This window comes from Rhea pennata, chromosome 27 (genome assembly GCF_028389875.1).
Source record: "Rhea pennata isolate bPtePen1 chromosome 27, bPtePen1.pri, whole genome shotgun sequence".
NCBI classification, from domain to species: Eukaryota; Metazoa; Chordata; class Aves; order Rheiformes; family Rheidae; genus Rhea; species Rhea pennata.
Genome location: NC_084689.1, coordinates 2,121,936 through 2,138,153, shown reverse-complemented (window position 1 = coordinate 2,138,153; position 16,218 = coordinate 2,121,936). Strand labels below are relative to the sequence as shown.

The window sequence follows — 16,218 nt, the reverse complement described above, 5'->3', positions numbered from 1 at the left end:
CGTAATCGGAGCCACTCCTCGGCCGCGGCCTGCCAAGGCTTTTAAGTAAAAGCACATCTGGGACGTCTGCGCCGGAGGGGACGGCGGCAGGCTGCGAGAGCGAGCGGGGAACCTGCCACGGGGTGGAACCGGAGCCGGGGAGCGCGCGAGGACGGCCGCCGCAGAGCCGGCCGCCCCGCGGTGCCGAGGCGGTGCCGCGGCGCCCGCGCCAGCCGGCCCGGCCGGTTTGGCAGCACCGGGGCTGCATCCTGCTTCGAGGCGGGGGGAGGCTGGTGCTTCAGTTTCCCCAGGGCTCCAGGGCACGAGGCTCTGCTCCCCAGACGCGGGGATGCAGCAGCCGGCGGGCGATGCCGGAGGCGGCCAGCTCGGCTCGGCTCGGCTCAGCGCAGCGTATCGGAGGCAGGCACCTTCTCCCGGCGTCGTGCCGGGGCGCATCCCATCTGGATCTCAGGCCCCATCCGAGCCCGGTGACGGGGAGGCAGCGGTTGTTTACGCGAGGCTGGGAGGACGCTTCCTCCGGCGAACCGCGGCCAGCTGGCTCGGCACGGCTCGGCATAGCGCGGCACGGCCGGCTCCCGGGTCAGGCCGCGCTCCCCGCCGTCCCTCGAAGGGGCCCCCGCGCCAGGCACCCCGCCAGCCCCCGAGCGCGGGGCGGGAGCGGGGCTGGGCCGGGAGCGGGACGCTCCTCCGTGTTTGCGGAGCGCTGGGAACAGCGGGAGCTGGAACAGGGCAGATAAGAGCAGCGAGGGCCGGGCCCAGAGCCAAATCCCGGCGCCTGCCCTTCCTCCCCGCGGGCCGAGCGGATCGGGAGCGTCCCAGCGCCCCGCACTCCGGCACCGCTTCACTCGGAGAAACTCTCCTGCTCCACCTGCCCCGGCTCCCGGGCACTGCCGGGAGCAGCCGAGCGGCCCCAAACGCACCCGGACGTGGTTCCACGAAGGCCCCGAAACCTCCCCAAACCTGCCCGGGCCCCAGTCGCAGCCTCCAAATCGGGGCGCTCGGGAGGGCGCTTGGCGAAAGCCGCTGGGCTCGGCACCGCTGCCGATGGGGAAACCGAGGCACGCTCACGTCCTCCCCGGGGGGAGCCCGCGCGGGAGCGGCGGCCAGATCCGACTCGGCACCGTGGCCGGGATCCAGCCCCGGGGGGAGACGGCACGTTCGGGAACAGGCCCCGTCTCGACCAGCCGGGGGGGTGGAATGACGACACCGGCCCCAAACCGGCTTTGCGGGGCTGGTGGGGACAGAAGCGGCAGCGCAAACGGGAGGAAAATCGGGATTTCTCCCCTGTGGCTTTGCTGCGCACGGCGGGGAGGGGTGCGGAGCCCAGCCCCAGCGCCGGGACGGCGCCCCGGAGCGACGGCAGCCCCCCCCGGCTCCGCGCCCCGTCCCTGGGACCCCCTCCCACCGCGGGGCCGCCCCAGCTCGCCGCGGCGATGGCAGTGGGGCGGGATGGCAGCGGTGGGCACCCTCAAAGCCCCCTCCCCCCGCGTCACCACCCCCCCCGGGGGGCTCCGGAGCCCCCCAGAGCCCCCCCTAAACCACCACCCCCTCGGGGGCCTCTGGAGCCCCCCCCCACACCACCACCACCCCGGGGCCTCTGAAGCCCCCCAACCACAGCTCCAGGACGGCCCCCAGGACCCCCCACAACCCTGCGGCCCCCCCAACCCGGAGCCCTCTGGGACCCCCAGCAGCCCCCCCCCATGGAGGGACCCCCCACAGTCCCCCCCCCCCCCAATTCAGCCCCACGGGGTTAGTCCCGACTCCAGACTGCCCCCCCCCAGCACCCACAAGAACCCCCCAACAGCAGCCGTCGAGCCCCCCCCTTCCCCTCCCGGGGACCCCCCCTCCGTCCCCCCCCCAGGACCCCCCTTGGCCCCGATACCCCCCCCCGGGACCCCCGCCGCCGCCGCCGCCCCACAACCCCCTTCGCCCCAAGATGGCAGCCGGCCGCGGCGGCGCTTCCTGCCCGCGCAGCGGCGCAGGCCCAGCCGCCCCCCCCCCCCGGCACCTTCCCGCTCCGTGTCCCCCCCCCCTCCCCCCCGCCACCCCGGTGCTTTCCGTGCCCCCCCCCCTCCCCGCTCCGGCGAAGCAGACAGCGAGAGGCAGCTCCCGGCGCGGGGCTTTACTGGGGCCTCACTGGAATGTGGCGGGCGCGGGGCCGCCGCCGCCCCGGGCGGGCCCCGGCGCCCCTCAGTCCGTCGGGGGAAGGGGGGGGTTGGAGGGGGGTGTCCGGGGGGGTCCCGGCGCCCCTCAGTCCGTCGGGGGTCGAGCCCCGTTCGCTCCAGTCCATGCCCGCGAAGGGCGGCGCGGTGAAGGCGGCTGGGGGGGGGGGGGTTGCTTCCCCTCCGCGGCCCCGGTACGTCCAAGTCCATGGGGGTTTTCCGGCCCGGGGAGCCCAGCCCCGACGGCGGGGAGGGCGCTGAGTCCGTCCCGGGCCGGGAAGAGGAGGGCGGGGGCCGCCCCGGTGCGCTCAGTCCACACCGCGAGTCTTTGTTGGGGGGGGGGGGGGGCGCCTTCGCTCCCCTCCCAGGTCTGTCCGGGGGGGGGTCGGCGAGCGCCCAGCTCCGAGTCCGCGGCGGAGGAAAGGGGGGCAGCGAGGCGTCCCCCCACCCCGCTTCCCGCCCCCCCCCGTCGGGGCGGCCCCCTCAGTACGCGGGCACCTGGTGCTGGTGCTGCGGCAGGAGCTGGCAGCCGCTGTTGACGTGGCTGAGCACCTTCTGCTTGAGCTGGGCCACCTGCTCGCGGAGCAGGCTGGCGGTGGAGGCCAGCTCCGTGTTCTGGCTCTTGAGGCTCTTCACCTTCTCCTCCAGGCGGGAGATGCGCTCCAGCTTCCTCTTGCGGCACTTGGAGGCGGCGATGCGGTTCCGCAGCCGCTTCCGCTCCGCCTTGATGCGCTCCTGCGTGTCCATGTCGATGGGCGAGAGCGGCGGGCTCTCGCCGAAGCTCGGCACCTCGGGCACGATCTGCGGCTCGTCCTTCAGCGGCGGCGGCGGCGGCGGGGGCAGCCGCGGCGGCGGCGCCGCGAAGGGGCCCGGCTCGGCCGCGTAGCTCACCGCCGGGTAGGTGCTGAGGTTGGCGTAGACCGGCGGCTCGGGCGGCGGGGCCAGCCCGGCGGCGGGCAGCTCCGCGCCGCTGCCGCCGCCGCCGCCCGGGGCGGCCGCCGCGCCGCCGCCGCCGCCGCTCAGCTGGTTCTGCTTGTGCAAGTCCTCCAGCGCCTTGACGAAGCCCTCGGCGAACTCCTGCTCCTCGGAGGCCGCCGCTTTGGGGTAGAGGAACTGCCCGCTGGTCGGCGTGGTGGTCACCAGCCCGTTGGACTGGATGATGAGCCGCTCCAGCTCCGGCGACGCCAGCTTCAGCAGCCCCAGCTCGGCCGAGCCCAGCAGCCCCGCCGCCGCCGCCGCCTCGCCGCCCGCCGCCGGGCCCGCCGCCGCCGCCGCGCCGGGCGCCTTCAGCGCCGCCGCCACCTGCTCCGGCAGCGCCAGCCCGAGCCCGTCTTTCTTCATCATGCTGCCGCCGGGGAAGGGCAGGAGGAGCCCGGTGCTACCGGAGGACGGGGCGAAGCCGCTGCCGAGGCCGCTCAACACATCATCATGGTAGAAGGGTGTTTCCATCCTCCTCCCCCGCCCGGCTGCGGGGGACGGGGCGGGGGGGAGGGAGGGAGAAGGGAGGGCGGGCGGCCCGGGGCGAGCGCTGGGCGGGGAGGGCGGGGGAGGCCCCGGTTGCACCGGCCGCGGCCCCGGTGCTGCGCGCGCGCGCACACGCGTCTGCCGCCGCCGCGGCCCCCGCGCCGCCTTAAGTACGCGGCGCCGTCGCGGTGACCTCACCGCGCCGCGGCCCCATTGGCTGCAGATGACGTCCTCGCCCGCCCATATTTGCATAAGGGGGCGGGGCCTCGCCCGCTGCTCCCCCACCCCCCACCCCGCGCGCCCCGCCGTCCCGGGAGGGGGCGCCCCGCCCACTCCTGGCTCCGCCGTCGCCGGGGCGACCGGCGGGTAAACGGCACAACAGCGCGAGGGCCCCTGGGCTGACGTCACCGCGGGGGAGGGGCGGTCACGTGGCCCCGCGCCGCGCGCCCGCCGCCGGTATTAATAGGCACAAAGTGGGGGGGGGGGGGGCAGGTACCGGGGGCGGCACCGTGCACCGGGCCCGGCGCGCTGCGCCCTCCCCGGGGCACCGGGCGGCCGGTGCGTGCGTGCGTGCGTGCTCGGCGGCGGAGCGCGGCCTCTCGCAGAGCCCGCCGTGCCCCGGTGCTGAGACCGGGCGCAACTCATCGCTCACGCGCACCGCAGAGGGCCCGTGGAGGGCGGGGCCGGGCGCTGGCTCGGTGCCGGCGGGACGGCCCCGACGGCGCCTGCTCGGGGGTCGAGCGGGGCCCGTCGGCTGCGAGGGGGGAGGGAGCTCCTGCTTGTGGCCGGAAAAGGGATGCAACGAACAGCTAAAAACCGGCCCGGGGGAGAAAAACGGGCGGCGGGGGGCGGCGGGCCCCGACGGCCGCCGGTGCTGGGCGGGAAACGCTAACGGCGGCGGCTCCGCTAAACGCAGCGCACCGGGGCGCAGCCGCACCGCCTAACCGCGTTTTGCCCTTTTCCGCGCTCTTTGCCCCCGGGATGCGGCGGGGCGGGGCGCGGCGCGACGGGGCGGCCGCGGCGGGGCCGCTGCTCCCGCAGCGCCGGCCCAACCGGTCCGCCCCGCCGCGGCGCTGCCCTCCCCCGGGGCCGCGGGGCGGGCCGCGGCCATGGCGTGCGTGACGGGCGGCCGCCGTCCCTCGTGGGCCCGGCGCGGCCTCCTTCCCCCCCCCCCCCCCGCCACCAAACACACCCGACGGGGCGGACCGGCGGCCGCGGCGGCCGCATTGGCCGCCCGTGAGTCACGGCGGGAGCCGCGCACCGGGGCAGCCGCGCACCGGGGCAGCCCCGACGGGGCGGACGGGCCGCGCCGGCGGGGAAGGAGTTAAAGCGGGGCCGCGGCGCACGTCACGTCACGGCCGGGCCGCGCCGCGGGCGGCTGAGGGGGCGGATCGGCGTCAGCGGTGACGTCAGAGCGGAGCCGCGCGCGGCGCGAGCGTGGGGGGGGGGGAGGGACCGGCGCGGTGCGCGCGTGCCCGCGGCGCGGGGGGTCGCTCCCACGCGTGTCCGCGGCGCGGGGGCCCACGCGGGCGCCCTCCCCGCGCGCCGGGCACGGGACACCCCCGGCCGCTGCCCCGCGGCGGCAGAGCCCGTCGGAGAAACCCCCCGGGGCTCGAGAAAGAGCCGGTGCCGGTGCCGTGAACTGGGCTGCGCCTCGGCGGGGCGGGCGCCGCGCTGCCGGGGAGCGTCGGCGCGGCGTGGGGCGCGGCGTGGGGCGCGGCACGGCATAGCCCGGCGTGGCGGCCCCCGGTTTGCCGAAGCCGGCGGAGAGGGCAGTGATCCCCGCGGACGTCGGCCTGGAGAGCCGGCCCCGGCGGAGCGCGGAGCGCGGCCCGGGCGGGCCGGGTTGGGGCCGGGGCCGGGCCGGGCCGTGCCGCGCCGCGCCGCGCAGCTCCCAGGTGAAGTCGCCGTGCGCGTTTCCGCAGCAAACCCCCTCATTACGGGGTGCGGCCGGATTAGCAGGTTCAGACTTTCCGTCCTGACGAAACCCGGCCGGCGAGAGCGCGGCGGGAGCGCGAGCGGGCGTGGGCTGCCCCTCTGCCCCCGTCCCCCGTCCCGCGGCTGGGCACGGCCCTGCGGGGATGCCCACGGGGCAGCATGGAGCCTGGTGCTGCCTGCAGCCCCTGCACCCCGAGCCTCACTGTACGCGCTCTCCGTGCAGTCCCGTGCACCCCAAACCTCGCCGAGCCTCGCCAAGTGCACCCCGAATGCACCCTGAACCTTGCTGAGCACAACTGCATGCAGCCCCGTGCACCCTGAATGCACCCCAAACCTCGCCAAGTGCACCCGCATGCAGCCCCGTGCACCCCAAACCTCGCCAAGCCTCGTCGAGCGCATCCCACATGCAGCCCCACACACCCCAAATGCACCCCGAGCCTTGCCAAGCGCACCCACGTACATCCCCTGCACGCTGAGCCTCGCCAAGTGCGCCCCGCGTGCAGCACCATGCATCCCGAACGCACCCCGAGCTTCGCCAAGCGCACCCGCATGCATCCCGAACACACCCTGAGTCTCGCCGAGTGCACCCTGCATGCAGCCCCTGCACCCTGAGCCTTGCTGAGCGCATCCCACACGCAGCCCCACACACAGCCCCGCACACCCCAAATGTGCCCCAAGCCTTGCCGAGCGCATCCCACGTGCAGCCCCTGCACCCCGAATGCACCCCGAGCCTCACTGAGCGCATCCTGCATGCAGCCCCTGCACCCTGAGCCTTGCCGAGCGCACCCTGCATGCAGCCCTGCGCACCCCGAATGCACCCCGAGCCTCACTGAGTGCATCCCGCATGCAGCCCCTGCACCCTGAGCTTTGCTGAGCGCACCCCATGTGCAACCCTGCGCACCCCGAACGCACCCCGAGCCTCACCGAGCACATCCCGCCTGCAGCCCCTGCACCCCGAGCCTCGCCGAGCGCACCCCATGTGCAACCCTGCGCACCCCAAGCCTCGCCAAGCGCACCCTGTGTGCAGCCCCTGCACCCCAAACACACCCCAAACCTCCCTGAGCACGCAGCCCCGTGCACCCCTGCGTGCACCCCGCCGCCCCCCGCCCCCTCCCCGGCGCGATCCGTGCCGAAAACGAGAAACAGCTTTGGTCTGAGGTGCTTTAATCAGTTACAGAGAAGAATGAGCCGGCCCCTGGGCCTCACTGCAAGAGGGGCTGGCCGGCGGCCAGGGATGCGAGCCGCGCTCCGGCCCGGCCTCCGCGCCCCGCCGGGGGCCGCGCTCGCCCCGGAGCCGGCGTCCGGGGGCGCCCGCGCCGGAGCCCCTTATTCCGGCCCCGTTTCACGAACATCCTCCATCCCTCGCGGCTCCGGCGGGTGCAAACGCCCCGGAGCAGCTCGGCGCCGGGCTCTTCCCCTCGGCCCCGAGGAGCGGCGCTCCGGGAAGCCCCCCCTTCCCCCCCCCTCCCCAGAAAAGGGAACAGCAACCCGGAGAGACGATTTTGCTGCCCCGCGCTCGAGGCCCCGGGTGCACAAGGGAAGCGGCGCCTTAGTCATCCCGGGGGGGAGAGCGCGGAAGCGAGCGGGGGGCCGCGAGGGCTCGCCGGCCGCCGCCGCCCTCCCGAAAGAGCGCCGGACGCCCCGAGGGGGCTGCGCCGCCCCCGGGGTGCCGGGACATGGAGCAATCTGGAAAAAAAAAAATTAAAAAGGAAAACGAGGAGGAGGATTTGACGCGTATTTTTAGTTGCTTAGCGCAGCCCTGAAATATTTCAGCGGCCACTCCCTCCGCGCTGCAGGCGGCTGCCCTGTAACTATTCCCGTGCTGCCTCCCCGACGCAGGCACACACGGGCGATGAGTCAGGGTCCAGGCGCGCCGCGCCGCCGGGAGCCCCCGCGGCCGCCGGCCGGTCCCCAGCACCGCGGGGGCCGCGGCCGCCCCCCTCCCCAGCCGCTGGCCGGGCCCCAGCAGCGCGTCTCGGAGCTCTTCCCGGCTCTCCGGCCGTCGCTTCGGTCTCGCTCCCGGCCGAGTTCGCTCGGGATGCCGCTGCGCCCCGGCGGGAGCGGCGCGCTGGGGTGCGTGCGTGCCGCCCGCCGGCCCCAGGCACCCTTTTCGGGACAGGAAGGCAGCTCGGGGAGCGCGCAGGAAGGCCCAAAGCCGCAGAATCGCTCTGCGCCGACGGAAGGGCTGGCTGCCGCTCGGGCGCGGAGGTATCGGTGACGCAGAGCCCGCTGCCGCGCCGGGTGAACTGCCCCCTTCCAACAGCCGGGGACGAAAATGCTCTAGAAGGGGTGGAAAAAAAAAAAAAAAAAAAAAACATGGCCTAGGACACGAAGAAGAGGGAGGCAGCAAGGGAACACTGATAAAGAGCATGGTTGTAATTAAAAAAAAAAAAAAAGAAAGGTAGACCTTAAGGAGCTCACGTGCCTGACCCCCGAGCTTCGCGGGGAGATAAGGGGCACTTAGCGGACTCTACCCCGAGCCGAAGCCAAAGGCCCCATTGTTCCACCGCACGTTATCTGGCCAGAGCAGACCTTCAGCCCAGACAGCGCTGCAGTTGTTTCCTTTTTCACAAGGGCAGCTGCAACACATGGAGTTTCTGTGGCTGGAGGCAGGGACGAGAAAGGGAGGGAGCAGGTCGGGAAGGGAAAGTCTGACACAGGGCTCAGCCTGTGCTTTGTTAAAATGCCACATTGGTGTTTACTTTGAGACCGAGTTTCCAGGAGGGAGGACACATGTGCCCTGTTCCCACTGCCTGGAGCTCGCTTCCTGGCAGGAGCGCCTCGCTCGGGCCCGGCTCTCGCTGCCGACAGGCAGCCACGGAGCGCGCGCGGCTGGTTTTAGAGACCAGAGTTTTAGCCAGTCGGCTTGGGTGTTTATTATTTATACTAGTGATAGAAGAAGGGTTTTGCAAGGGTTTGGTAAGGCCCTGCTTTGTTGCAGACACCGAAGGGAAGTCGTTCTCTACAGGCTGGTGATTTATTCCTACTCACCACTTAGCACAAGTTCTGTAATTGTTTTTTTTTTTAAAAAAAAAAAGTTTATATAAAAAGCATGTGTTTTAGTTAGCTACTCTTCAAAACGGTGTTGATGGCAGAGCGGACTTCAATATGGGAGTCAGTTGTAAAAGAAACCCAACAACCTCCCCCGACCGTTCTGAACAAGTTACTCGCAATATCTGCTTTTGCCTTAAACTCAGTCATTCAGGAAGTTGAGGCAAAATCTACAGCCTCGTTCTTCCCCTTGCAACCCTACCCAGGGTTTCAGTTCAGGTCAGGCAGGATATTCTGCAGGTATGCTTTGCTCAAGGGATGCTGCTCCTTTGAGATGGAAGACTTGAGGCAACCTGACCTCTCAATTCACGGGAACTTTCTTAGCCTAAGAGGGGCACGCTCACACTCTGCTCTCTGGCCCCAAGGAAAAATACCTGCACAGTTAGCAGAAAATGAAGTGACAGGTCCTTATAGTGAAGTCAATCACTACATATAAGAAATAAGCTTGGAAAAAAAAATACTATCTCAGCTCAGGAGTCTGACTGAAAGACTTCACGTCATAGGCACAAGGGAGAGAGTATTCAAAGTGGTGAAAAAAAAACAAAAACAAAAAATAGTCCAACTTAACAGTTCCAAGTGTTTTTCCAAAAAAGGGAGGGGGGAGGGGGGCCACACAGCATTCCACAATAAAACATGAAAACCCCTTTCCTTTAAAGGAAACTTCTAATCTGAAATCAAATTAGAAATATCACTAATTGAGAAACCCTTATTTACCACAAAGCTCTCTTCAAAACAGCCCTTACAGAGGCCAACGCAACATTCATCCCAGGCTCTTCTCTTAGCCTATGCTCTAAGGCATAAAAGGCATAAGACAGACAGAATTGACCAGCTAGAAAGGAGATAGCTTAAAAGCTTTTTTTTAAAAAATGAACTCTTTAGACTACTCACGTAAAGATACAATATTCTTGAGCTCAGTGTTTTTAAATCAAAATGTTTGCATCTGTTACAAATGCAACAACTTTCCCAAGTTTCAAGTATAAAAACAAAACAAACCATCCTGAAAAAGTGTTTGCCATAGCTCTTAAAACACTATACAGGATAACACTAAATTAAACCCGGTGACCCTGAAGAACTGAACAGCGCTTTCACTCTTCAGAGAAGACTGAAGTTAGGTCCTTTTCCATAAGTGATTTTTTTAAAGTATTTCCAATTACAGGTTTTCTGACTAGAAGTGAACTTTTCACTGTACCAGATTAGACTGTGAGGGGCTTCCAAACAACATGATTCAGGCATTGAATAGCTGATTAAAGACTAGAAATTTAACACTTTTGAACACATGGCAATCCTGAGGTGATAAAACCAAGCAGCATCCCAGCACTGTCTCTGGCCAGGGTGCAGACAGCTTCTCATTGCTTTGCTGATTGTCTGCCTGGCTTTTTTTCCTGCTGGCCTCTCCCGCTGCCTGGTATTCCTCGTCCACGGCCACCAAACACACCTATGAAGAGAAAAGAGAAAAAAAAAACAACACTCAGGTGTAAGAACACTGGCATAAGCCAGCAACATGTTTCCCAGCCACTCAGAGCTTTAGTTGTTTATGCTTTGCCTGAATGCAAGTCTATTTTCCAGTTTTTGCAGAAGAGGAGACAAGATTGTTAGACTTCTCCTTTGCTATTCCAGACCCTGCAGTTTATGTACTAGGTGCATAAACCTACCTCCACACACCTGCAAGTTCAGTGATGTTTCTCTGCTATGTTAATATGTATTCTACTAGCCAGCTGTGCTATCATCATAAATTGAAGTTCACCGATTTTGAAAAATGTAACCAAGAAAGAGATACTGAGTTTTAATCAAGGAGAAGCATCTGTCACGAGAGGGATTAGCAGATTGTACTGTATCCCACAAAAAGGTGTAAAAGCAAACCAAATGCAGTGAGGAGGGTGACTCAGTCACAAAGCTCAGCTACAAAACAGAAAATATATCCCACTCTGTCACCACCTCGCTTTTGGGCGGACCGACCCATCAGTACACAGAGAAGGTGCTGGATGCTGTGATGACAGAAGGCAGCAGTAACCCAGTGTTGTGGTAAGACTCTGCAGACATATGAGCATCCTCACACCTGGGAGCTACCTGACTTTTGGGAGCTGCTAGTCCCATCCTTCCCCCCCTTCCCCTCCAGCTGAACAAATTCACTCAAAATTGACAGAACAAGATTCTAGGCCACAATTGTGAAGTTTATTTTAGCATGGTCAAGGGACTGTGAAACCAGCCTTCCAGTGACTTTAGCACAGAAGCCAGAACCCAAAGAACGCCTGCCCCTGGCAGAAGACTTTGCTCTAGAGCACTCTGCTCTGCTTGTTTAGCCAAGACCACAGGCCTAAACTAGAGGGGAGAAGAAGGGAAAAACAAAAAAAAAAAAAAACAAGAACTTCTAACCCTGTAGTCCTTGGGATGCTCACAGAGTACCAACTGCTCCCCAAGAAGTTGAGAAAGGACTACAGTAATTTTGCCTCTTGGCTTGCTAAATTCAGTAGACGAAGGATTACCAGTGTCAGAAACAATAATCCTTTCAACTGTGTGCACAATTATAGCTTTACTTCTGCCTGCTGGCCTCTCAACAAAGTTGTCCTGCTTTTTTTTTTCTTCCCCTTCATGTTTCAGTAATGAGAGCCAAACCTTTTAGCTAATTAGCAAATGCCGAAGCTTCCCTTTAAAATATTCCATCAGCTAATTTAAGTTGCACATCAAAACAGCAGGGAACTCCACCTCAAATAGAGCTCGGCTCTGCGCTCCACAAGGTGGATATTTCCACAGCACAGGCAACAGGGAAAACATTTCAGCTAAAATGTTTGTCCAAACAACCATATCCAAAAAGCTGCTATGCCAAGTGCTTTGGACACTGAAAAGGGAAGGAGGAAAAATAAAGGCGCCTTCAGATTTTAAAGGTCATTTTTGCATGTTCAGAGCTTTCAGGAGATAGCACGGGCAGCAGAAACTGCAGGGGTTTTTCCCCTAGAAGTCCCAGGAACTTGGAGACAGGGCCCTTCACGTGTCCCAGCGTGGTGCGATGGCCCCAGGTAGACCACAGCTGTCCTACCAGAATTCCTTGCATAGCCAAAATGCAGTCAGCTTGTTAAGGGTGCTCCACAGAGAGATTTTGCTCTTCAGTGTCTCAGTCCCCAGGGCTCCTTTTAAAACCTAGCTTTCCTAGGCCAAACCTGATTTTGTTGTAGCAACACAGTCCGCTCAGGGTTTGGAGCTCCTACTGCAGGCAAATCTTGTAATTAAGAGCAACCCTGGGGCTGGCAAAGGGGCCTAGGGAGGTGACCACAAATTGAATCTCAAAGATGTGGCAGGAGGTGTGAGCAGGAAAGAAGAGAAATGGTTCTCAGGCTTCCTAGAGTATAGTTTTGGCCAAAAGGGACAAAAGTATCCCCAAACTAAAGCACTCCAAGACAACCTAACCATTTTCTGCAGGACAGGGAAAGGAAGGGTTGTTTTTGTGACCTATTTCTTCACAAGTGGTAACCTCCTCTCGTGTCAGAAACTTGAATTATTTGTGTAGAGCAGGAACATAAATCCTCAGATATTTTTAAAAATAAGAAAAAAAAAAGGCAAGTCAGAATATTGAAGGCACCACTGTCACGGAAGAAGAAATTATATTTTTCTACCACTGTGACTGTTAGAGCCCAGTGCATTTTCAAACATAATAGCCATTTGTTTGCCTCCCAGATTTGCTCAGCTAACAGTCACCAAACATTTTGTAGAGACGTACTTAAGTCCATATTCTGCAACTAGCCAGAAGGGGTAGAAACAGTCAAGTTCAGAGACTCTGTTAAGCTCCTACCCAATCCCAGGAACTAGAAAGGCACACCCCTTGCTCGTCTCCTTTGTATTCTTTGGCTGAGACCTAAGCAAGGCAATGCACTCACCCAGACAGATCTCACACAGAGGCAACTCCAGCTTCTCAAAAACAGCACTGAGTTTAAAGCTGAGAGGCAGCAACCATTTCTTGCACAGCTTTAAAGGCAATGACCCCCGTCACCTCACTCAAGAGCTGAAATGCAGACAGGATCCTTACCTCGTCCAGCACCTCCAACTCCACGGCCCTTCTGCTGTTTCTGCTGCTGCATCCCACCACGACCTCTGCCCTTTGATACCACCTCTTCTTTCACCATGTCAATTATTTCGTCAGGGATACGCAGGTATTTAATCGTGCTGCCACGAATGTAACACTCGGGCATTCTCCAGAACTTGTCACCATCCTATTAGGGAAACAAGAAGTTAGGCTAAGGACAAGATGACACACTTTTTTACTGTTTTTTGGCATTTGAATATTTCTATCACTTCTGGAGAGTGTGACAGTTACTCCAATCTCTTCTAAAAGCATGGTCCATAAGTAGCCATAAAAATGGATTTTCTCCAAAATACGCAGTTCTATAACCTAGGAGTGGAAAAGGCATTCAGCCACGTGCCATTAAAGTTTCAGTTCGTTCCACAAACGCTCTTAACGCTAACAGAACATGAAGAAAGAAAAGGCTGAGGAAACAGAGCCTTCCCTTCACTTCTCATATAAGAAGGGAATTGAAAGTGGGACTAGAGAGGCAAATATGATAAATCACACACAACTGCTACAAACAACAAACTTGGGCAACAAAATGCAGTCCCAGAAAAGGCGTATGCCCAGAAAGATCTCTTTTCCAGAAGTCTCGGCTGGGAGTCACCTAAATATTTCACTCCTCTGGGGTGTGGATTGAGCAGCAAGGCCGTATCCGGAGCCAGCTGGATGTGGGGTGTGTGCCCACCAGATGCGTATTAACTGGAGCTGTGGAAAATAAGGAGCTCACAGATCACATACGAAATAACTGGTCTTCAGATGCCAGTTTATGAAGCAGCCAGCCCTCTCTCTCTGTGTGTGTGTGTGTGTGTGTGTGTGTGTGTGTGTGTGTACACACACACACACACATTCTGTTCATTAGCTGTTTAATTAAGTTTTGGGACCTTCCTAGGATACAGCCTAGGAGTACTTCAGCTCCCGAGTAGCGAGCGTGACAGTGGGAACAGGAATCAAGCACCAGAGCTGAACAACAACTTGGCCGCCCATGATGTAACTGGGAGGAGGGAAGGAGACCCCGCCTCGCGTGGTGAGCCGCGCACCACCACGGGAGCCTCGGCTCGGCAACAGCTCTGCGTCAGGGCTTGGCTGCGCGCAGGATCGCTCAAGCCCAGCTATTCTTGACTAACAGCATGGGGCCGAGACGCCTGCTCTGTAATGTCCCAGAAGAGTGGGTTAAACGAGAATGCCTCGTTTCTCTTCTCTCGGGATAAAATTGTCCTCCTCTGGAGTTATTTAGGGCAACTCTGCATGCACAAACAAGTCCTTCGCGCACAAGACGGGACAGAGAGAAACAGTCTTCTTCAAAAAGACACCCAACAAACCCCACCCTGCCTTGGATCCTCCTAGCTGCTCTTTGGCTCTAGATACAGGAAAGGATTCAGCCAGGCTCCTTGCTTCCTCGTTCCGACCTCCCTGAAGTAAACAAGCTGCCTCCCAGGCTGGGATTGCCCTTCAGACACTGCTCCGTGCCATCTAGTGGCCAGTCCCCACCAGCGCCACCATTACAATCCCAGCAACAGCTCAGACCGAGCCTCTGCCTGGGTTTAGGAGGCACTTGGGCATTTAAGGGGCACAGGAACTTAACTGAAAAGCCTAAGTGATTTGCTGATATATCAGATACAGCTGTAGGTAACCCTGAGGACAGGGAACTTGAGGTCCTGTTCCTCCAACAAGAGGGCATGAAGCAGTAGAAAGCTGCTTCCCAGAGAGGCCCCATTAAAGGACAGTTTTACCTGTGCTGTGTGCCCTCACAAGACTTTACTGCCTGTCACCTCCTCAGTTAGTCCCCCTCCTTTATAGCCTGGAGAAGAGCACCTTCCTATTTGCCTGCTATGGGCCAAGATCTGCCTGCAAAGATCTGAGAGCAACTGCCTTACCCAGCTATAGCAGGTCTTTCCCAAACCATGCTTATCTTATCTTTCCACTGTCATTTTTATGTGATGTGCCTCCATGCCCCAGCAACGTTGGTCAAAACTTTCCAGTTGCAGAGCCAACTGGTACTGACGGTTTGCAGAGAGATTTTTTTGAAGAAGAACATGGTCTTTCACCAGTCTCCCCTACAGGTCTCTGATGTTCTGAGACATGGGAGGAGCAGCAACAGCTGACATCCATCTGGCTGCAGTTCCCACAGCTTGCGCAGCTGTGCACAGGCTGTTTAGGGACAAGACCAGGCACTTCTGGCTGAGGTCAAAGCCCAAAACACAGATCACAATCTTCTGTAGCACCTCTTGCTGACGGCAAAAGTATCAGACAATACATAACCCCAGTGCAGGTAAACAACAGGCTCTTGCTATTTTTAATGTGGACACTTACAGGGTGTGGGGTGAAAGTTAAAAAGTTATTAAGAGTCAACCTAGCACCTGAGGGGATACAGCAGACCTTACTTTTCATCAAGTTACATACAGCCTGCAGCTTCTGTACACTGGAAGTCCAGCTCAGCATCAAGGCACTGACTAACCACTGTCCCTCTTAATCAGCCCATAGACCTGCAGCTAAACCCTCTAAGTAATGCCTCAGATTACATTGCTCTGTTTTAGAGAGAGTCACCGCAGTTCAGAGGTGTTTTACTTGCACTCAGTTGCTTTTATTTCTTTGTTACGATATAAATAGCTGTAATCAATTCACATTTCAGGCAAGAAGTCTCACACCCACAGCAAGAATAACCCCTCCAAACTACGGCAAAGCCCAGGGGATCATCCCTGGCGCGCACACAGGGATGAGGCATCCCTGAGAGACGGATCCCAGAGCCACTCGAAGGGCGGGACGTGCCTGGGGGCTCCAGCTGGCGCAAGCGCGGGGCGAGGCCTGCGGCTCCGCGGCGGGGCTGCCGCCCGCCCGCCCGCCTTACCCGGGACGTGCAGATGACCTCCCGCAGGTTGATGTTCATCCAGTTGTCGCAGCTCACCAGGTGCCCGTTGTAGGTTTCACCGTTTTTCAGCTCCACCAGCTGGAGGAGAGACAGGAGTCGCTGAGGCGGCGAAAGGGCCGCTCAGCCTCCCGGGGGGGGCGGGGGGGGGGGGGGGCAGCACCGGCAGGAGCCGGCACCGGGCGGGCGGAGCGGCCGCCGCAGGCCCGGGACTCACCATGGGGTGGTTCTGCGCCGTCTTCAGCAGGGACAGGGGCAGCTGCAAGGGGAAGAGAGCAGAGAGGCCTCAGGCACCGCGCGGAGCGGGGAGGCCCGGTACCCGCCGCCGCTACTCACCATCGTGCCGGAGCCGCCGCCGCGCGCCGGGCCCCGCCGCTCAAACCGCCCCCGGCGCCGCTCGCGACCAATCAGCGCGCAGCGCCGCGCCGGCGGAGCCAATCAGAGCCCGAGACCCGGCCTGGGCCGTCAAGCGACGCAGCGGCGCCTCATTCGCTTCAGGCGCGGCGGGGAAGCGCCCCCCCCCCCCCCCCCCCCTTTCGTTTTCACGACAGTGCTGCAAAACCCGCAGGGCCACAGGAAGCGGCCGCCGCCGTACCCACAGTGCCCCGCGGCGCCGCTGTTCCGGCGCCTCGGTCTCTGCCGGTCTTGGCACCGCTCCGAGCCCCGGTGCCCCCGGGCAGCTG

General features: G+C 61.8%; 2 protein-coding genes across 2 annotated transcripts; both read right to left on the bottom strand.

Annotated features, from left to right (window-relative positions):
- Window positions 1-2,107: 2,107 nt before the first annotated feature.
- On the bottom strand, window positions 2,108-3,750 carry JUND (JunD proto-oncogene, AP-1 transcription factor subunit). Its single transcript, XM_062596452.1, has one exon. The coding sequence runs from the start codon at window positions 3,609-3,611 to the stop codon at window positions 2,646-2,648; it is 966 nt and encodes a 321-aa protein (XP_062452436.1). The 5' UTR covers window positions 3,612-3,750; the 3' UTR covers window positions 2,108-2,645.
- Window positions 3,751-9,456: 5,706 nt separating this feature from the next.
- LSM4 (LSM4 homolog, U6 small nuclear RNA and mRNA degradation associated) lies at window positions 9,457-15,938 on the bottom strand. The gene is made up of 5 exons (XM_062596341.1): window positions 15,872-15,938; window positions 15,753-15,794; window positions 15,518-15,616; window positions 12,634-12,817; window positions 9,457-10,050 (listed from the first exon to the last, which is right to left on the bottom strand). Exons 1-5 carry the CDS (start codon window positions 15,872-15,874, stop codon window positions 9,962-9,964), a joined length of 417 nt encoding a protein of 138 aa, XP_062452325.1. The 5' UTR covers window positions 15,875-15,938; the 3' UTR covers window positions 9,457-9,961.
- Window positions 15,939-16,218: the final 280 nt, after the last annotated feature.

Bases quoted from the DNA above. Each gene is read 5' to 3' on its own strand.
- LSM4 (XM_062596341.1), bottom strand. The intron at 15,617-15,752 runs GTGAGTCCCGGG...TCTCTCCTCCAG, and splicing joins CGGCGCAGAACCACCCCATG to CTGGTGGAGCTGAAAAACGG. The intron at 12,818-15,517 runs GTAAGGCGGGCG...TTTCCCTAATAG, and splicing joins AGGTCATCTGCACGTCCCGG to GATGGTGACAAGTTCTGGAG.
- JUND (XM_062596452.1), bottom strand. From the start codon at position 3,611: ATGGAAACACCCTTCTACCATGATGATGTGTTGAGCGGCCTCGGCAGC.